Here is a 22,621-nt window from a genome sequence, read left to right on the forward strand (position 1 = left end):
GTCTATTGCATGGTTTATTTTATTTATTTATTTTTCAGGCTGAACTTGGCAAGGAAATCCACGCTCTGTCCTGCGCCGGTAAACCACTGGCCTCATGGACTGCACAGCACGGGGCTCAGGAGTGCCGGGAAGCGTGTGGAGGTCACGGCTTTCTAGCTAGTAAGTGACGAGAAATGGGATTACTGTCTCAGCAGGGAACATGATTACATCTCACAGTCAGATTTTACGCCCCAGCGATGACCCTGTTACAGGACAGAAATATTCCAATAAATGACTAGGGATTACTGGATGCATTTTTTTTATGGTTTAGCTGATTGCAGACTGATAACACAAGTTATGCTCTTTCCTAAATTAGCAATATACCGTTACTGACAGCTGCTACAGGAAAGATGAAAACATAAGCAAATATCATTCTTAACGGGTAACTCTGTAATTTCACAATCTTCTTTCGGACTCTTCTCCTTTTTGTTCTGTAATAACATTCTAAGCGTCAGATTCCATTATACGCAGGCAGCCTCGCAACATGTGCGCTGCTCAATTAAGTTAGCTCATTTCTGCTCACACCTCTTTGGGCTGTGAGCAGAAATTAGTGAGAAATGCATTTCGCAGTGCCGTGCCGGCAGCGGTCTCCGTGTCATTAAACCGACTCCTAAGTATCTTCTTATACAGTGCATCCGGAAAGTATTCACAGCGCTTCACTTTTTCCACATTTTGTTATGTTACAGCATTATTCCAAAACGGAATAAATTCATTTTTCTCCCCAAAATTCTACACACAATACCCCATAATGACAACGTGTAAAAAGTTTTTTTTGAGATTTTTGCAAATTTAATAAAAAAATAAAAAAAACTAAGAAAATAACATGTACATAAGTATTCACAACCTTTGCTCAATAATTTGTTGATGCACTTTTGGCAGCAATTACAGCCTCAAGTCTTTCTGAATATGATGCCACAAGCTTGGCACACCTATCTTTGGGCAGTTGCACCCATTCCTCTTTGCAGCACCTCTCAAGCTCCATCACGTTGGATGGGAAGCGTCGGTGCACAGCCATTTTCAGATCTCTCCAGAGATGTTCAATCGGATTCAAGTCTGGGCTTTGGCTGGGCCACTCAAGGACTTTCACAGAGTTGTCCTGAAGCCGCTCCTTTGATATCTTGGCTGTGTGCTTAGGGTCGTTGTCCTGCTGAAAGATGAACCGTCGCCCCAGTCTGAGGTCAAGAGTGCTCTGGAGCAGGTTTTCATCCAGGATGTCTCTGTACATTGCTGCATTCATCTTTCCCTCTATCCTGACTAGTCTCCCAGTTCCTGCCGCTGAAAAACATCCCCACAGCATGATGCTGCCACCACTATGCTTCACTTTAGGTATGGTATTGGCCTGATGATAAGCGGTGCCTGGTTTCCTCCAAACATAAAGCCTGGCATTCACGACAAAGAGTTCAGTCTTTGTCTCATCAGCTCAGAGAATCTTGTTTCTCATGGTCTGAGAGTCCTTCTGGTGCATTTTGGCAAACTCCAGGCGGGCTGCCATGTGCTTTTTACTAAGCAGTGGCTTCCGTCTGGCCACTCTACCATACAGGCCTGATTGGTGGATTGCTGCAGAGATGGTTGTCCTTCTGGAAGGTTCTCCTCTCTCCACCGAGGAATGCTGTAGCTCTGACATAGTGACCATCGGGTTCTGACTAGGGCTCTTCTCCCCTGATCGCTCAGTTTAGGCGGCCGGCCAACTCTAAGAAGAATTCTGGTGGCTCCGAACTTCTTCCATTTACGGATTATGGAGGCCACTGTGCTCATTGGGTCCTTCAAAGCAGCAGATATTTTTCTGTACCCTTCCCCAGATTTGTGCCCGACAGACAATCCTGTTTCGGAGGTCTAAAGACATTTCCTTGGACTTCATGCTTGGTTTGTGCTCTGACATGCACTGTCAAGTGTGGGACCTTATATAGACAGGTGTGTGCCTTTCAAAATCATGTCCAATAAACTGAATTTACCACAGGTGGACTCTAATTAAGCTGTAGGAACATCTCAAGAGCGTGGTTACTAAGAGACCAGTCTGCAGCATGGACAGAGGTGTTGTGTGGAGCCATGGCGTCTGGAGCATGTGCATGCTACTGCGCCCCTAGCTTTAATTTTAGTAGTCAACTACAATAGTATCACATATCACACTGCCTTAGCTACGGCTCTATATATAGTACAATAGGTTTGATTTTATCAATCTTTGAAGTAAAGCACGAACGTTTAACTGCAATATTTGAATTGACCTATTACTCTACCCATTCTAATTCTCCTCACTCACTATCACTCCCTGACCTCACACCTCACCCACAGATATACTCCTCGCTCACTATCACCCCCTGCGCACCACCATGCCCTCTCTACACATCAACATATGCCTCCAGCACATCAGCATACCTGCATCCAACCCCCCTGCACACCAACATGCCGCCCCTGCACATCAGCATGCTCCCCCCGCTCACCAACATGCTCCTCCTGCACACCATCATATTCCCCATGCACTCCAACATGCCCCGCTTGCACAGCAGGTTAGTCCCCAGATCAAATTTTACTTGCCTTATTTCCTGCATTAGTGTCAGCTACACAGGACCTGGAACAGCAGCAGCCTCTGTGCTGTGCGCGTATCATATGAGTGCAGCAGTCACATGACATATCGGCAAGTACTAATCTGATCAGGAACTACTAGGCCTAGTTCCCTTCCCCTATGGTCTGTTAACAAAAAATGCACCCCAGGCGGCACCCTCCACCTGCCCTGGCGTCCGGAGCATGAGCTCCACCTTTCTGGAGGTTTAGCATCAAATTTCCATCTTATAATAATTTATTATCCCTTTTTTGCGATAGTGAATCACTATAAAGTCTAGTTGGCTTTCATCTCATTTTAAGTCTGTGCCGTGCAGGTAATTTTACGTGATTTGTTTTTCCCCAAATGTTAGAACAATCCTCTGTAATGTTGTTTGTGCTTAACCATCACATTTTTCCATTTAAAGTGAACCGTTTAGGTGACATCCGCAACGACAACGATCCAAACTGCACTTATGAAGGCGACAACAACGTTCTGCTGCAACAAACCAGCAATTACTTGCTGAGTTTAGTCCACTCCATAAATGAAGGTCAGTCTCGGCCAAATCCATGGAGGGCTACAATCAACTAGTCTCATGTTTGGAAATGCTTATTAAATGTTTTTGTAAATGCGAATTGAGGCAGTTTAGCTAATTATTGTTGTTCTGTCTTTTTTTTGTTCCATTCAGTTAATGTCTTTTGTCTATTTTTATTCAGTCTCCCTTTTTAAAAAACATTTATTTAATTACCTTAAGTAGCACAGAATGATCGATTTGAAAGGCATACAAGCGCTTTATTGTCAGTATTTGCCTAAGCCCCTATTCAGAAAGCCAAACTATGTAACATGATGTTTAACCAATCAAATTTCTGTTAAACTATTACAACGACTGATGAATCTCCTCCTCCAGCTCTTATCATACAATGTCAGTGATAATACACTGCCTATAGGGCTTACAAGCAGAATCATTGTGAGAAACAAAAAGGCTGAGGGGCCTATTCATCAACACTAAAATAACGTTTTTAAGGACATTTTCCTTAAATAACGTTATTTTGGTATTCATGTAGCCACTTAGCACAGGAGATATCACAGATATCTCCTTGCTAGGTTCCCCTGCGTTAATTTCCACACTCCCCATACATTAGTACATTAGTATAGGGATGTGGAAATTGTGGTATTCATCAAATTCCGAAAATTATGAATTTACTATTACAGTGGAGCAGTTACTATTTGTCACTGTGAGGTGGCGAATAGCAGAATCGACTTACCTGTATCCGCGTGTGCAGGTCCCCCGACGAGTCCCTCCGGCGCTCTGCTCCGTCCTCAGGCTCCGGAGGCTGGTCTGTCATGTGTGCTCCCCAGCACATGACAGACCAGCAGGACGGAGCCGGAGGCTGCTGCGCGGACAGGTAAGTCGGGGGGGGGAGGTGAGCGGAGGAGGGGGGGTACACAAACTTAACGCATCTGTAGGCAGTGCTGCGCATGCGCTGGTTTTACAGATGTAACAGCGCATGCGCAGCACTGTTTCCAGATGCGATAAGGTAGTGTAGGCAGGGAAAAGTATCTATTTCCCGAAAAGCTGTCATCGCAAAAATGACAGCTTTTCGGAAAAGATACTTAGGAGCGGTGGAATGATTAATTCCACCTATAATTAGGTAGAACTCCATGCGAGTTCTAAAGCTAATTATCTCCAGAGAATTTTTAGGTTTAATGAATAGGCCCCTTAGTCCGCACAGGAGTAACAGTACACAAAGCTAGGTGTGTAACCATTTCACCGGTCCCAATTACAGATAGTAGATTATTCAGTTCCAGTAGGGAGGTGCCGCCAATAAGCCAATACAGAAGAAAAGAAAATGCAGGTGCATACTTTAAGCACTAAGAATACTAATAATCAAAACAGATATCTTAAACTCTACACTTTTCATGGAGTATAAATAAGGTTTCATTAGCACATGCCCACTTACCACGTCATGGTGACCTCATCAGGTGGGTCTATTACACCCCCTAATACTGACACATCATATCAATTTATCTAGGACCTACCTATAATAGAGCCCATTTCAATGATGTGTAGTTTGAAATGCAAGGACCCATAATAATTAAAAACACTCTAATTTTAAACCTAATTAGAGCTACCATGCTGAGGCTTAGGGGTATATTTACTAAAGTGAGAGATTTTTGGAAGTGGAGATGTTGCCCATAGCAACCAATCAGATTCTAGCTATTATCTTCTAGAAGGTGCTAATTAAATGTTAGAATCTGATTGGTTGCTATGGGCAACATCTCCACTTCTAAAAACCCGCACTTTAGTAAATATACCCCTTATAGTGCTATTGTTTTTTTTCATTATCAGTATTCTTAGTGCCTAGAGCAGTGATTCCCAACCTCGGTCCTCAAGGCACACTAACAGTCCTGGTTTTGGTGATATCCAGGCGTGAGCACAGATGGTTAAAGCAAAATAACTGAGGTACTAATTAAGTCACCTGTGCTCCAGTATGGCTATCCTCAAAACCTGGACTGTTAGTGTGCCATGAGGACCGTGGTTGGGAACCCCTTGCCTAGAGTGTGCACCTGCTCAGAAAAACTGCATACCACTAGAAGTCTCTTATGGAAGAGTAGCCAAGAGAGAGTCTTTATCTATGCAGCGTCCTCATACACTATGCGGCGCGAGTGAGCTGTGCTGAGCAGCTACGTTTTCTTTCAGTTTGTGTCTTATTCCCACCGCAGATGCAGTGAAATACCACTCCATCTGTACCAGACTTTAACCACACAGGAATTCGTTTTAAATATCTACAAAGTATAAGATACAGCACAACGGAACTTGGCGTGATTAAAACCTGCGGTTGTTGTATCGTAGCATATTCGGACTCAGTTGAGTACACAGTATGCGAGATGTCGGTCAATCAGCCAATGAACGACATATTGCATAGTGCATTGGCGGGTTTGTACAGATGTAGTTCACAGGCATATAGCATAGTCCCTGCAGGACAGCAGATGCCGATATATCTCACTGACCTCCAAACAGTTGCTGCAGGGACCTGCCGGTGACTGGCACCAAGTTGTTGTATCATCAACACAGACACTTACAATTGGCAGATTGGTAAGTTTATATTGGCTTACCAAGCGGCCGCTGAAACTGCGGATCCCCAGTCGGCGGACAAGTTGTTCAAGTGTCTACCCAGCCTTAAATTCACAATATTGCTTCTGAACAAAATACAGCACTTGTCAAGCAGGGGGTGATGATTTTGAGTTGTTTTGAGCCATAGCACCTACAATAGATACCTCACAAACACTGCAAACTCCTCTTTATACCAGAGTCTTCTAGAGGATTATGGGAGCCATCTATTTGACAACTTAAACTTGTCCCAAGTTGGAACATGCAGCAGGATAGTGGTCCTAAGCACACTGCCAAATCTACAACTGATTGACTGTTGGGACAAAAATTTAATTTTGAAATGACCAATCAAAGTCCAAACCTCAATCACATTGACGTGTTGTGGTGGCATCTTCAGAGAACTATGCATAAATGTGACCCAGTGTTTTGAGTTGTCCAAAACTCCTGAAATGTGTTATAAGGGGCTGATAAGTTGTCACTAATAGAGGTGGTTCTTTTTGTTTTATAAATACTGACAAAGTAAAACCTATTGTTTCTTTGACACATTTAGCTTAGATTTTATAACATTTTTAGGGCTTTGTGTGGACTAGATGACTGTGAATTTTGTCCTGATAAGTGAAAGCACAAAAATTTATCACACGGCAGCAGGTATCCAAAGATAGAATATTCTACCTCTCTTCCCGTGATACCATACACATCTCTTTTTAATTGCCACCACCCACAGTAAATAGAAAGGAGCCACTCTGACATTTGCACAGACTCGGAGACACAAACTACCACTCAGTTAGCTTGCCTTCCCCTGCTTCTAGCAATTAATAGATATAGCGTAACCTTAGCAATCTAATAGCTTCCTCAAAGACTGGGTACAGGAACATATATGGAATAGACTAATAAAGAACACTATTTACAAAAGGAAGTACAACATTTAGGTACAGAAATTATGCAAAGAAAAGGGTTACAGATTACATAGACAAACGTGTCGCAATTTCAAGTAAAAAGGAAACTTATTCTGGCTGGGGGAGAAGGAAGGAAATCCTGGTACAAACTTCAACTTAGAAATTGATTCCCCAGTCTGACACAGAGCAACCTGTACGTAAGCGTACATAATGGTCGATGTGTAATAACTACATAAAATATGCTATGTTCACATTGATCTCTATGATTTAAGCTATCAAATGAATATAACTCCGATATCTCTGATGTGTGCTTGGTTAGATACCGCATAACTATAATTCCTAGTGATTCCCAAATTGAACTTGCATATAGACGGCTTATAGACTGTAGATATATTTCTACGATTTTGTGAACTCCTAGCTATTATAGAAATATCGATTTTTATGTCAAAACCAGATAAAATATGTTGAGGCTTAGATCTCTGCTTATGTCTGAATACACCTTTTGGTATCCACCTGTTTGTTTACCCCCCTTACTGTGTTAGGAGTCAGGTACACATCCTCACCTCATTTACATAGCCGTGGATGAAATGGTTTTGTTTTTCAATTTTTATTGAAACTACACAGGAACACCTCAGGGCTCCTGTGTATTGATCTGGGTGGGGCAGACTTATAACCTAACATTAAAAGAAATATGTCCTGATATATCTATATCTCTACAATGTGAAGTAATGATTATTAGTAGACTTGAGAATTGGACTTGATTTTTCATTTTACATCTTAACAGAGAACAACCCATGTGAATCTCCTCTTGGATCTATACATTTCCTTAATGATTTTAAGAGCATCTTAAGAAACAAGTTTAAAGCCCAAACCATTGGAGAATGTCTGGACTGTACAGGTAATAACACCATAGTATGTTTTGTCTATTGTACTGTTATTTAGGAGTTGCATATCTCCTTCTTATTCATACTGGGTTGCTGGTATAGTTGCATTTTAAGTGGTATATTTACTAAAGTGCAGGTTTATAGAAGTGTAGATGTTACAATATAAATGCCCGCCCAGTTAAGCTGTCAAGCCCGGCACATCTGGCTTGACAGTATATACTTACCAATTGCCAGATAGGTTGGCTGTTCGGCTGAAATGCTGACCCGTCGACCTACAGATGTGTCCTCATACATCTAGCCGCCTTGCGCGTTAAACAGCCCTTCTAGTCTTGTCATGCCTTGGCGTGACTATGTAGCGCTGAGCATCTTTTCATGCAATTTTTTACCTTCAAATGTGTCTTATTTGCACAACGATGCGACTAGATAGCACAAGCAGCTTCTGCTGAATAAAATGATATGCAGCATTACCTATATTCTGTGAGCGACTGTGAGTGTATCTGCATGCGAAACGCTACGTTACAGTGTCAGCGGCTGTAACACTGTAACGTAGCGTTTGGCATGCAGATACACTCACAGTTGCACACAGAATATAGACATGCTGCATATCATTGTAATCAGCAGAAGCTGCTTGTGCTAACTATGTGCATCACATTGCAAATAAAACACACTTGAAGGTTAAAAGTCGCACGAAAGACGCTCGGCGCTACAGAGTCACACGGAGCTCCCGCGTTATATGTCACGCGACTTGTAGCGCGCAGAGGATAGATGTATGTGGACACATCTGTAGTGTGTACCCATCTTAAGTTTGGATACCAAAAGTAAGATCAGCTCTATTGTCATTTCGAGTTATGTTGATAAGCTCTGTCAGTGTTGTGTCATTTTCGGTTTATAAACTGTATAGTTTCCATTCGGATAGTAGTTATTCTTTAAGTTTTAATACAATGCAGATGTTATCCCGTACTACACGTATGAATAATCATGTATACTCTGTAAAAGGTGCTTTGTCAATAAGACTGTAGCTGCTTGAAAATCCCACATGCATAATACCATTTATTTTCCGTCTTTAGGACAGATAAAGCATGTCCATATTATGAAGCAGATGTGTAAGATGAGATTCATTAAGAGCCCTTCCCAGGAATTTTTGCTAAGGGCGCTCTAACCTCAAAATGTTGTTTGCTTAATTGTGCTTAATTTGTCATTTATAATTTTATGTTAGCGGGCAATCAATCAACACGCCAAAAGTACTGATAGTGTTTGCAATAAAAGCAATAAGAGAGATTACCACCAAAAATACAGTAATTTGTGAAAATAGAGATTATACATTTTTGCATCTTGAATGTTTAAAGTGAGTGCGGGTCCTTTTTTTCTCAAGCAGTGAATGGGTGATTGTAACAGCAAGCATTTCTCTATATGTTGAATGTAGTTGAATGTTAACCCTGTGCTGTATTTTTGGTCGTTTTTGATGACATCATACCATTCTCCTGATGTCACACTCCCCTCAATACTAGGCCAAGTTCCCATCTATTGTATTGTCAGATAATTATTACACTATAATAAGTGACAGGAGAGCTTTGGCATGTCTTCAGAGCAAAAAAATATACATCTGCTGCTGTTGGACAATAAAGTCGGTAAAGACATCTTTGTGTCTATATCGTTGTCCAAGTTATATTTTTTTATATCTGTGTTATTCTGCTACTGGGTTTTGTTTTGTTTTTTAAATCTCTTGGGGTATTGAGGGTAATTGGAGAAGTAATGACTATAATCTGTAGAAACCAACCAGAAGGTAATCTATTAAACAAGCTGTATGTCTGCCTTAATATTATAAAGATGGTGAGAGTTTCAGTCCTTTAGATACTTAGCCAAGAGGTCTTCCTTGATCATATGCCATTTAGTCAGTACATGGACACCAGAAATATTCTGAATTATTAGAACTCTTTGAAGTTATACCAAGCCCCAAGCCTCTTATCTCCCCCCTTTCACTAAAGAAAATGTCTTTTAGTATGTCTCCAGCCATTTTGTTGCCAGATGAACACAAGCATTTTTAAATAACTTTTATCTCTAACGCCATACAGCACTGATGCTGATGTGGGCTGGGAGCAGTAAGGCAGGCCCCCTAAGCCTCTGGGGCCCCATAGCAATGGCACCCCTGTACCCACTATTGTATTTATACATATTGTACATTATTTTAGCCCTAGCAAGTACTCCAAATATGAATATCCTTATGTACTATGGATTTTTTAATTTATTAGCCAGGATCCAAATAATGGTCCTGATTCGCACACAGCTCCGCGTGCCTCTTAAAGCATACGCGTCATGCCACCTCACAATTTCCACAGCCGTTATCATTATATGGACGGCCATTGGTGTGGTTACCATCGATGGCGATATAGCAAGTGGCCATCGATGGTTACCATCTATGCAATGGATGACCATCGATTGTTTCACTAATCATTGGTCATCCCTATTCTTTGACTGACTGGGCCGTGGGCTCATCTGAACCTGGTGTCGGGGGGCGGAGCTATGCTCAGTGTCCACCTTTGGGGGGAAAAAGAAAAACACTCGGATATGCTGTGCCATCCATGGAGGAAAACCATCTGGTTCTCCCCCATCGATGATAAAAGCATTTGACTTCGACCATAAACCATTGACGATTATGATCATTGATGGTCGATGGCCATTCCTATATCATTAGTATCGCCACTTACCTTTCCCTTGCTGAGTGCAACAAATGTGTCTGAATCTGTCCCCTCAGCTTAATCATGACTCAAAATAGAGTGCAAATCTGACCCGTTGGTATGCCTTCCCGCCCTCGAAACAGCCACAAAGTATGGGGAGAAACGTCCGAGATCCGTCCAACTCCGAATTGCCTAGAGATTCACAAAGATCAGTTTGGTCACTGCAGGTCGTACGCCAAAACTTGTCACCTGGCACTATCCTGCTCCAGAAGTCTGCGATAATGTGACAGGCACAGTAACAGTGATCCCTCCACCATCTTTAAGAGATAAGGTGCAGTTTGGACATCAGGAACAATTGCAGAGACAATTGCTGGACACAATTATACTGAATATCTGTGTCCAGCAAGTGTCTGCAAAAAGATATCTCGTGTCCAGCCAGATTAAACTGCTCCCACCCGGCCACTTCTTAATGCCACCAGCCCGGGGAGGGTATGCCGTCGGGAAGCCAGCGGACGTAATCCCGACAGCCGGCCTCCCAACTGTCAAATCCCGGCGAGGGTTAAATGACCGGCATCTAAATAAAGACGCCTGTCATTTTACCGACGCCGGGAGACCGGCGCCCGGCATCCCGATCGAAGGGATGCCATACGCCGCTGCGGACAGCCGCGGTAGTGGAGGGTTAGGTTTAGGGCTCCCGGGGGGGACTTAGAGTTAGCCCCCCCCCCCTTGGAGGTTAGGATTAGGCTAGGGGAGGGAGGGTTAGGGTTAGGCACCCCCGCGGGGAGGTTAGTGTTAGGCTAGGGGGAGGGAGGTTTAGGGTTAGGCACCCTAGGGGGGGAGGTTAGGGTTAGGCACCCCCCCGGGGGACTTAGGTTTAGGCGGCGGGGAAGGGGGGGTTAGGTTTAGGCACTTAGAGGGGGGATTAGGGTTAGACACCGGGGGTGAAGGTTAGGGATAGGCACCCTAAAGGAGGGTTAGGGTTAGGAGGTTAGAATTAGGTTAGTATATACTTACCTTCAACGATCGGTATTTCCTCCTCTGCTGGCCTCCTGCTGACGGGATTCCAACCGCCGGGCACACGTCCGGCGGTAAATCATACTGATTCCCTGGGGAGAACCCTGTTCTATTACAGGTGTTTGGGATTCATTGTCAGAAAATAAATAAGTAAAAACAGCTGTAGACCGGTGTAGTCACCAAGAATTTCCTCCTGAAATTACTAAGAGGAGCACTGCTAAACAGTTTAATAAGCAGATAACTACCTGTTAGAAAGACCAGGGTCATTTTAAATGTGATTTAGTATATTTAAAAAATGAATAGTAAAATATGTTCCAGATGATAGATCCCTGACCTCCTTTAAACGTCATATTAAGTGAAAGTTGAGGAGCTGTTCAAAATTGTATGAAAACCTGACTGATAAGGGTATTAACTGGTAGTAGGTTTGCACAGACAAACAAATGTTAAATCACTTAAATTGCAACCCATACATTTTGAATGACCGAAGTCGCAATAAAACTTGAGGTATATTTCTTTAGATGAACCTTTGTGTGGAAATTACGTCATACAAAAGAGTGTTTTTTAAATGTTTCCTACTATACAATGGGCTCGATTCAATTGCACGCGATGTAAATAGCGCCGGGAGATAGCTCCCGGGGCTATTCAATTCTGCGCGGTGTTTAGTCGGAGAATGCCCATTCTCGCGACTAAACACCCTGTTTAAGACGCGAGAACGGCCATTCCCCCACCTAACTTCCCGGCGCGATGCTGTTTTCCAGGCGCGAAGGGCAGAAAACAGCCTCGCGTCTGGACTTTTGTCGGATTTCTGCTCGCTTCCCCAGAGGGGCGTGAGAAGAAATCCTTAGTGGGGCTTAGCAGCGCGGTGTATTGAATAGCTCCGGGAGGTGATTCCCGGCGCTATTCACTTCGCGCAGAATAGAATCGATCCCTATGTCTATAAACGAAAAAAAAAAATTGCTCCTGTATCAAACCAAAAATAAAGACCTATCTTTGCAACAAATACACCATATAGCACATTTATCCCCAGCAAAACATGTTGAGAAAAAGTATACCTCACAGCCTTAGGAATTTGTAAATTGGGAAATGGGAGTTAGCAGCGTGCGACAGTGATAATACCTCACAACGTCCCGCAAATCCAGGTGAACATGCTGATTATGGGACAGTCACATCCCATACCCTAACATCCGGACCGTCCCACAGAAAATAGTATGGTTGAGAGAGATGTAAAAAGTAACTTTTTTCTTTTCAGGTTGAGTACTACGTCAAATGCACAATAGACGTTACTCAGATAAGGTCCTCAGTGACCCCCCACCCCCTGCAGTTCATGGTTTGAGGGTTTCCTTTTGTTAATATAGGTGGAATAATTACTACACCCGTGATAGTTAAAATGAGCTCTGCAGGATTAATGGATTCCTCCACACAGGACCTGCTGCAAGAAAGTGAGGGCCGTAGCCTAGGAATACGGTTCTAAAAATCCGGTTCTAAAAATGTTGCTTTTGTGCCATGCATGGTATGATTAAAAATTTGCCAAAGTCTATGTCTGTGGGATCAAAATAACTAGAAAGGACCATTTTTTGTTTATATATACCGTATATACTCGAGTTTAAGCCGACCCGAATATAAGCCGAGGTACCTACTTTTACCACAAAAAACTGGGAAAACTTATTGACTCGAGTATAAGCCTAGTGTGGGAAATGGCAGCAGCTGGTAGTGCCCCCAGTAGTAATTCCCCCTGGTTGTGCCCCCAGTAGTAATTCCTCCTGGTAGTGCCCCCAGTGGTAATCCCCCCTTTCAGTGCCTCCAGTAGTAATCCCCCCCTGGTAGTGCCCCCTGTAGTAATCCCCCACTGGTAGTGCCCCCTGTAGTGATCCTCCCCTGGTAGTTCCCCCAGTGGTAATCCCCCCCTGATAGTGCCCCCTGTAGTAATCCCCCCTTTCAGTGCCCCCTGTAGTAATCGCCCCCTGATAATGCCCCCTGTAGCAATCGCCCCCTGGTAGTGCCCCCTGTAGTAATCGCCCCCTGGTAGTGCCCCCTGTAGTCCCCCCCCCCCCCCCAGTAGAGAGAGACGTGACAAGAATAAAAAAAAAAAAACTCACTTACCTGAAACTCCCGCTCCTGGTCCCACCGCTGTCCGCTCCTCCGGCCGCTTTGCATGGGAGAGACGTCGTCATGACGACGTGTCTCCCATCACCCACTGCGGGAGCCGGAAGATGGCTCCCGCAGTGGGAGCAGCAGCAGCAGCTGAGAGTCTGACAGACTCTCAGCGGCTGCTGATTACACCAAACACGCAGCTGCCGGCTCCGGCGGCTGTGTGTTTGGCAGTGTGTAGCGCTGACCGAACTCCGTCCGGTCAGCGCTACACTTGACTCGAGTATAAGCCGAGGGGGTACTTTTTCAGCACATTTTTTGTGCTGAAAAACTCGGTTTATACTCGAGTATATACGGTAAATGTATGGTCACTCCATTGGCATGTCCAATTGACCAACCAAGTCTGTACAGGGCCCAATGGTCAAACAACTCAACCTAAATAACTGGTCAGTCTGTGGTCAGGACTATTCGAGTCTGTGGGGCTGATTTGTGCAATGCCCACCTGTATCTGGAAGCTGCGTGTGTGCAGGACCCTCGGTCGCAGTGCTGGGATCACAAATGCAGCAGGGGGTGTCATACACCTTCTGCTGCATTTGCATATTTGCAAGGACGGAATTGCAAAGCTGCCCGCATGCAACATTGCAATTCCGTCCACTACTGAATTAAGTGACAGCAGGTCCTCGCCATCCACACATACATACGTATAATTTTTACTTGTAGAAATAACAAATTTTTGTTCAGTTTTTTTAAATATATTTATTTTGCTGCAAGAATAAAATTCTTTATGCAGAATGATGCGAGCTCTTAATGTCACTGCATTACACACATTTTCTTACATGTCGCCCAGGCATTCTGTCTAGCTCAGTTATCACATTGTTTTTCTACGGCCATTTGTATCCAGTGTTCACCACGTGGATTGTACTGTGAGTCCACAACGCTGCCGGGCACATTAGGTAAGAGGAACGGGAAAAAAAATGGTTGCATCGTGTTACATCTATTTGCAGCTGTGCTCCCTAGGAGTAGTCCTTCTGTGTTGTGTGACCGCTGACAGAAATATGCCATGAATCTAGGTTACAGAGATATATTAAAGGCCATTCCCTGGTGGTTCTTGTGATGTAGATATGTACGCCGCACCCTAACTGTCTGCGAGGAAGCTGAGAGTCTGTCTGGTCACCGCCTGTTTCGAAGCCATGTTTGTATGCATTTATCATGCCTGTCACCTGTTACTAGGCCTAACAACCAGCCCTCCTTAAATGATAACGCAGATACATTGTACCAAAGGGGTTATGTGAACTGTTCTGAGGTAAATTTTCCACGTTTTGTGGTCGCCACATTCCAGGATCAATATCAATGATTATTATTATATGCGGTACCAACACAAATTATAAAAAAAAAATTTCCAGTAGGCTCTGGGCCTGATTTTGAGTTGTACACTGTGCGCATAATTATGCAAATGGTCGATGTTTTTCAACTGCGCCTGCGTCTAAGTCGCTAAAAAGCCGCTCTGTGCATGCGTCACGCAGTGAGTCGCAGTACCAATTTAGATGCATTAGGCGCAGAAATGTGTTGGCCGGTTCCCGGGTGGTGACTGGGAGGTGGCTATTCAAACGCACAAAGATGATCCGTCTTATGGTAGTGTTATGGGGGTGTCGCGGGGGCGTACCACTGAATTGGATGCAAACGCAGGCACTTTGGAGGCCATACTCAGATAAAGAATCTGCACCCAGCATGAGGTTGGTGCAAGTTTCTATGGTGCGACCGATGGTTGCATCTAAAGACCAACCAAGCAGCATTATTGTGTCTAAAGATGCTGAAAGTGGGCGTCCAGGGGTAGATTGGGATGGAAAGCCAGCCCAATATATTGCTAATGGGGGCGGAGCCTGTATGTGTGGGGGGGGGGCGGAATACTCCCGCCTCATAGGGCCTGTTTCTGAGTCGTGGCCCTCCTTGTGTCTTTTGCTGCTGTTGCATCAGTGACTTTATGCTAATGCTGTTACGATACTGTTATAGCGGGGACAAATAAGCCTGTTAGTAGAACGCGTCTTCAAACCAAGAACCAGCTTCCGATATCCTCTGGACCCGCTTTCTAATAACAGGCTTGTTTGCCCCTGATATACTAGTTTTTAACTCCCCCCCCCCCCCCCCCCCCAGACGGCTGATTGTTGCTTCCTGCGCATGCGTATGCGGGAAGGGACCACTGCGATCTTATTGCAATCGCAGAGACCACGCAGAGTCATCTCCGTGTGATTGACAGGAAGTGAGCATTTATGTTGGCCTGCAACTGCATTGCGATTGCAAACATTAGCATCTTTTCGCAGTGGGCTTGTGTGCGCAATCGCCGCTGCGATCGCAATCTCAATCCATAGTGAATCAGGCCCTGTGTCCTGAAACGATTGGTGCAATACAGATGTGTCCTTTCTCATCTAGCCTCAATGTGCCTGGCGTTAGTGGTCCCGTGCTACTCTGCTAGCATCGGGAGTCTTTTTTTGCCAAAAATGTGTCTAAGGCGCAATGTAATGAAACCTTTTCCTTCTAATCCTGCCACTTCCCCCAGTTGTCTTTAGCCTCATTACCCTGTGTCTCCCTCATTACCCCATGTCTCGGCAGCTACAGCCCCCTTCTGCTTCTCCAGCTCCCCTGTGTCTCTCCAGCTCCAGCTTACTTGTCTCTCTATAGCACCTCAGTGTCACTCCAACTCCCCAGTGTCTCTCCAGTCCCCTTCTGTCGCTCCAGCTCTCCAGTGTCTACCTAGCCCCAGCCTCCTTGTGTCTCTCCAGCCCCCTTTTGTTTATCCAGCTTCCCAGTGTCTCTCCAATCTATGTGGATCTCCAGTTCTCCAGTGTCTATCCAGCTGGCTTCTGTTTCTCCAGTGTGTCTCCAACTCCCCAGTGTCGCTCCAGCCCCCTTTAGTCTCTCTCATCCCCTTTTGTCACTCCAGCCCCTCAGTGTCTCTCCAGCCTCCTTTAGTCTTTCTATTCCCCTTCTGTCGCTCCAGTCCCCCAATGTCTCCCCAGCTCTAGCCTCTTTGTCTCTCCAGTCTCTTTGTCTCTCCTGCCTCCCTGTGTCTCTCCTGCCTCCCTGTGTCTCTCCTGCCTCCCTGTGTCTCTCCCGCCTCCCAGTGTCTCTCCAGCCTCCCAGTGTGTCTCCAGACACAATCTCCTTGTGTCTCTGCAGCTGCTGCCTACTTTTATCTCTCCAGCTTCCCAGTGTCTTTACAGCTTCAGCCCCATACATCCCTCTGGCTCCAGCCCACAGTCATTTCTGCATCTTCCTGCGGCTCCTCTCTGCTTCTCACCATTGCGGCACGGGTTGACGTCATAACATCACGTGTGCTGCATCGCAATAAACAAAGAAAAGTTTATTGTATTGAACCGGTTGCTGTTGCTGAAAGGGGAAGACCAATGACGTAACTCCCCGGACCCCATACGAAGACATGGGCTGCGGCAGGCCACTGAGGGAAGCTATGGGCCCAATCCAGTGGGAACTGTCCCCGTGCTTCCGATGGCCCAATCTGCCCCTGTGGGCATCTTAGTCCCTGCACATGCAGACACATGACTGTACATCATTTATTAGCATAAACTCGCAAACACTACAGCTGTGAAAGAAGAAGCACGCTTTGTATTTTCATAAATATCATTAGACTTTTGGTCATTCTCACATGTCAAATTAAATTTAACCAAAATGGTCAAAAATTTCTATTGAAATTTCAAGAAAGTAAACAGAAAGGCAATTTGATTTAAATTTTTTTTTAAATTAAAAACCACCACAAATATATTTTGTGGTTCTTGCTTCGGCATTAATTCACTGTTCAAAAATTGCAAACAGCAGGACTCTGGACCTCATTCAGAGTCGGTCGTTGCGGCCGCACGGTCGTACGGGAAAAGGGTCCGGATATGCAAATGATGTACTCGCATGTTGCGTCCCTAAGATCGGATCGGTAGCTGGCCGACCAAGGGGAGGAAGCGGCCGGAAGACAAAAAAAATACGCCCCCTTCTCGTAAGCATTACACGTCATCTCCGGGCATATAAGGATTAATCGAGACCATCGGGAACCATGGGAACTGGTCATAGAGCTTAAGGTTTACCATACCCTCTCTTAAGCTCTACGATCATGTCAGTGTACAAACCTCCCATGTCACATGGGCTATGACACTACTTTGTTAATTATGCACTACCATAAAACGCCGTTCACATAATGAGGCACGCCTGCGTTCAGATCTCCACTCCCCCGTTTTCAAGCACCTTCCCCTGTTACCACCCACAAACGCCTCCATCTGTCACTCAAACTACCGACCTGGCTGTGTTCAAGGAGAGACAAATTTCTGATCGTAGCGGCTAGTTTGCGCACGCGCATTGCGAACTTTACGCATGCACAGTTTAGTGAATATCGGTGGCGTACGACCGTGCGGCCGCTACGACCGACTCTGAATGAGGTCCTCTATGTGTAGGTTTTCCGAAAATAAAAAATATATTTTTATGCTAATATTGTCTCAATTTAAACGATTACCATGTATAGGAATAATATTGCAGCCCAACAAGGTCTATAATTTTTTTAAATTAGAAAACCTACCCCATTAAGGGCCTTATTCGCAGGTGTATTCACTGTCAGATGTAGTGGAGTGAATTTTTGCTTATTCGCATGTTTCTAAGGCGCGCCACGCATCTGATCTCAGATTTCCGATGTTTGGACCTTCGTGCATGCGCAGGACCCATTCCGAGCATGTGCAGAATGGATCTGTGATCCCACACGCAGTCCGGCAGCAGACTGTCAGTGATTGATAAGTCTGCTGCCATTTCTGGGCTGGGAGGGGACAACAACGGCCTCCGAAGTGGAGAGGCCAGGATCTCTGTCGGCTGACCTGAGATTTCCTGGCCTCTTTTACTCATCTGTGGCCGCCGGCTTGCGTGACCCCCATGGGCACTCATCCGGCCAAAAGTATCGCAGATGATCCGATGCAGCTTGGATCAGTAATGCATGCAGGAGGCGTAACGTATTACCATATTACCGCAGCTGAATCGCCCTCCGTGTCCGTACAGTTTCTCCGTTGTAATTTCAGATGGGCACAGGGAGAAATGCAGTCGGCATTCCTGGTTGATGACAGGGAGGTGTCTTGCTGTAGGCTTGTAGATGGTCCATATTATGGGCGTGTTGGCTAAAAGTGGTTGTGTACACAGACACTCGACCGCTCAGAACCTTGGACACCTACTGTAATGCCCCTTTTACACCAAACAAATAACCCGGGTTATTGCCAGGTCGATCCGGGTTGAGGCTCTGTGTGAACGGCTCCCAAAAAAATAACCCGGGTCGATTTACCGGGCAATCTTACTCTGGTTGAGAGCAGGGTTGAAAACGGGTTGTTCCCGGGTCATGAGGCAGTGTAAATGGGTGCTACCCTGCTTATTTGACCCGGCTAGCTCCGAAAGATGCTGATTGGAGCTTCTGGGGCACCGGCAGATGATGTAATTTGTCAGTGCCCTGCAGAGAGAGACGCACATGAAGCCATCGCTTGCCTGCCTAACCTCCTACACCACAGCAGCCTGACCAGCAGCTACAAAAGCAGGCTGATACACAGCCTGCCACAGCCAGAACAGCAACCTGTAGCAATGCTGTAAGCAGTCCCCACCCCTCTCTTTTGTGACCACCTTTGTCAGACCTTAAAACAGACCATTTTTAATGACTTCTATAGAGAAAAGCAGGGATTACCCGGGTTCAGTGTAAACGGGGCAAACCCGGGAATAACCCGGGTCGAGTTGCAGTGTAAACGGGGTCTGAAGCCAAGTTCGACCCGGGATTGACCAGTATTCAAATTCCAGGGTCGGACCCGGGATTTTGGTGTAAAAGGGGTATTAGTGGAAAGGGGGGCTGTATAAGTAACTGCTAATAATTAAACTTTTGTTTGTTTGTTTCTTTTTTTTGTTAAACTTTGCCAGGTTCTTTTCTAATTAGATAAAAAGAAGAGCTTCACAAATCTTCCTCTCTCTCTCGTGCAATGATGTTTAATGCAATAGAAGACAAAAGTAGTGTCTGGAGCCTCCGTCTACTGGATGTCTCCACATATTTAATACATTGGCCGCAGAGCCTTATTGTTATTATCCAAAGATATAACTTTCACAGTTTCATGCCCAGCAAAGATACGATAAACACTTTCTTTCAGTACTTGGGCAAACTACAACCTATCATTTGGACCAATCACATTTTTTATGCAAACAATGCAAGTGAAGCGTAGCGCAGCTGTGAGTCATGGGAACAACTGCTCTAAATTACCACCAGATGTTCTTTATCTACCCAGAGAATGTTTAGGTATTTTTCCCCTTCCTTTCCTGGAAGTTAATTGTATATGTGCCGTCATTTATGGTCTGCTTGTGGCATAGTTGTTTTCCCAGCGGCATCCTATATATACAAACAACCTGTTCATTTGGGTTGTAATGGTCCTAATGTTACTGTTCTTTGCTGTTAATGTTTTTTTTTTTTCTTGGTAGATGGTCACAAAAACAGTGTACGCTATTATTTGTAATTGTAATACACACAAATAGATATCAAATGAAGGAAATTATGTTTATGTCTATAAAAGTGTTCTGTAAAAAAACAGTACTGCAACAGACAGGGGCCAGGGACCACCAATAGAGAAGGCCGCATTTAGTTGCTTGGCCACTAAAAGTGAAACCATAAAGCCAAAAATATAATGGAACAACCACACACTTGGAAATGCTCGCTGACCTTGCATTGTCCTCTCCATTTTATGTGACCGGTCCCCCCTCCCCCCCCTCCCTTCCTTAGATTGTGCCGCTGGGTTGGGTTGTGTTTGTAGGGAAGGAAACCGTAGCGCCTCTCTAACCTGCTTTCTCTGTACTCCGATCTGGACATACTACCAACCATGGGGGTGTAGAGGCCTCGATGAAGAACTGGCATATTAAACTATACTGGTTTAAAGCCAAGCCCTGCCCTCTACTTCCCATCTTCCCCGCTCAGCCAATCAGATGCCAAGAGATGGCTTGGAATTTGGATTATAGCGTACCTCGCCGAAGGTGCAGATTTTGGCTCTTCAAAAACTTCATTCCAAGCACATTGCAGGGACGGGCTCCTTTTCGGAGCTCCTAGAACCTGCGGGTGCAATTCAATACATCCGGGTGGTATGATCGCATATCACTGCCAGATCGCATTGCAAGTGATAAATGGGCCCCTGATGTAGGCTACAGTACAGAAGCAGTTTGGAGGATTAGCCTCGTAGATAACAGATATGGGTTCTAAATGGCTGATTGACCAACAGTGTTCCTTTAATCCTAGCAATAAATAATGGAGATTTGACTGAAAATCTAATTCAGACATTTATAAAACTTTGAATTTTCACAAATTTCTGTTGTTTTTTTATCTGCACAGGTGCCGCACTGCGCCTGTGCAGATCTGGTCCTGCGACATCAGTTCGCAGTGCACCATAAAGTGCGGCATGATTGACACGCTGCTGGCATTTGGAGGCGGTGATGGGTGCCAGTGAACGGGAGAATGCTGAAGCTAGTGGCTGCATCCTTTCACTGGCCCCGGCAGAGTGGTTTTGCCAGACCTCACCAGAGTAACATGAGGTTTACTCAGATGTTCGATGGGCTCCCGAAGGCCATGCAAAGGATCCAATTCTGTGTATCCAGACGCAGCAGCGGATCACAGAAGCCAGCAGTGGGCGTCTTTTAACATAAGACGCCTCTATTGCAGCTTTCGCGTCTTTTAGCACAGCCGGTGCGTACAAAGAATCAGCGCTGCTGCCTCTAGCGCCCGCCTCTATAATCAGGCCCTGAGCGCGCTCTTTTTGTTAGAGCAGTTTGAGTCTTCTCTGCAGCCTTTACCATTGGTGGCCGTTGAAATGAGTTTCTAGCTGTTTGTCTGAGGCCAGATCTGACACTGGCATCTCTTTAACCTTGGAGAAGCTGAACAGAGGAGGGATGGGGGCCCAAAAATGAAGACCGTACACAGTAAGGGCCTGATCACGTATTTGCCAACCGAGACAGACGTGCGCCAAGTCCGTAGTCTTATTACTTGCCAGCGTCTGGGGGCTGGTGTAGCTGAGGATGGAGGTCACCAGAACTGGCTTAGCCACTTAAGGAAGCTGACTAATGCTTTTTTTTTCATTGCTTGAGCCTATACCATAGGATTTTGAGTGAATTGTTTGCATATTTGTTCATGCACGAGAAGGAAGATACCAGTTGTACTATGGAGCTTACAGCCTTGTTGGGTGTTATCATATCGGATGTAAACCTGGAGCATTTGTTACTGATACCGAGCTGGGTGCATGTCCAAAGCCCTCAACTCAGCATACATGCATAAATGCGCTATTTTTACATGCCTCCTTTGAAAGTTTATATTTGGGTGCATGTGCAGCTATCTCTACACCCTCACCTGTGTTACACATCATGTGAGTGCGTTGTATGTTCAGTGTACATGTTTTGCACATACTCTGCCTTTCTTATTAATATATGCATTTTTATGAGGGCACAAGTTTGTTACCATCCTCACAGAGTACCACAACATTGTTATTCACACCCTTCTCCATGTGTCACATTTATCTGTCTTGGGTCAGTGCATAGACATAGAATGTTTACTTTATTGTTTTATCTGCTTCACTCTCAGACCAGACCAGCAGCTTAAGGCGCACAGCCACTAGGCGATATTAGTGAGCGATTGAACAATAACGACATCGTAGGGGATGGGGAACGACTGTACGATTACAATGTCGTAATCATACTATCGTTCCACTATCTGGTAGTGGATCTGCGCCTTTACAAGGTATTATCTGACTCCCACTTTTTATTAAGTGATTATTAGCAGCATCCTGTTCACCTGTTGTACAGGTAACGAGACCCACTGTTAACAAATTAGCCGCCCTGGGAGTCTCTGCTAAAATAAGAGAATCTTAGCACGAACCACTTTTTTTTTTTTAACCTATATTTAGTTTGTAGCATATCACAATCAACTTCTTTATGTCATTTTAAACAGTTTACATTCTCCAAATCCGACTTCATTTTAAGAAATTGTGTAGAATTATTTTTATTAACCTTTTTAGTGGTGTTTTGACTAATGTTGACTTGCATTCGCTGCAGATGGAGCTTTAATTTTTTTATAGCAGTATAAACTTTGTGGTTGTTGGATGTCATATAGAATACTACACCTAATTCTGGATTCAGCTGTGAGAACAATGATGATGCCTGCGGGCTTCAATAAAATAAAATATGTATTACGCTTATTTATATATAGGTGTTCATTAAGTTTAATGCTGCCTCATGCAGTCATTTTCATCTCCCCAAGTCTAGTTAGTGGAAACAGACCTACAACATATATATATATATAATCAGTATTTTCACAAACCAGTGTAAGAAAACCTCATACAGAC

The 22,621-nt window shown here is 44.7% G+C and overlaps 1 protein-coding gene across 5 annotated transcripts in view; it reads left to right on the forward strand.

Annotated features, from left to right (window-relative positions):
• ACOX3 (acyl-CoA oxidase 3, pristanoyl) overlaps window positions 1–22,621 on the forward strand; it is a 100,990-nt gene that overhangs the window by 59,532 nt on the left and 18,837 nt on the right. For all 5 annotated transcript variants that reach the window (XM_088461754.1, XM_088461753.1, XM_088461757.1 and 2 more), the window contains exons 11-13: window positions 39–159; window positions 3,003–3,125; window positions 7,368–7,481. In XM_088461754.1, the coding sequence (XP_088317880.1) occupies window positions 39–159; window positions 3,003–3,125; window positions 7,368–7,481 (358 nt within the window). The remainder of the gene's footprint in view (window positions 1–38; window positions 160–3,002; window positions 3,126–7,367; window positions 7,482–22,621) is intronic.

This window comes from Taudactylus pleione, unplaced genomic scaffold (assembly GCF_031769625.1).
Source record: "Taudactylus pleione unplaced genomic scaffold, aTauple2 ptg001091l, whole genome shotgun sequence".
NCBI lineage: Eukaryota > Metazoa > Chordata > Amphibia > Anura > Myobatrachidae > Taudactylus > Taudactylus pleione.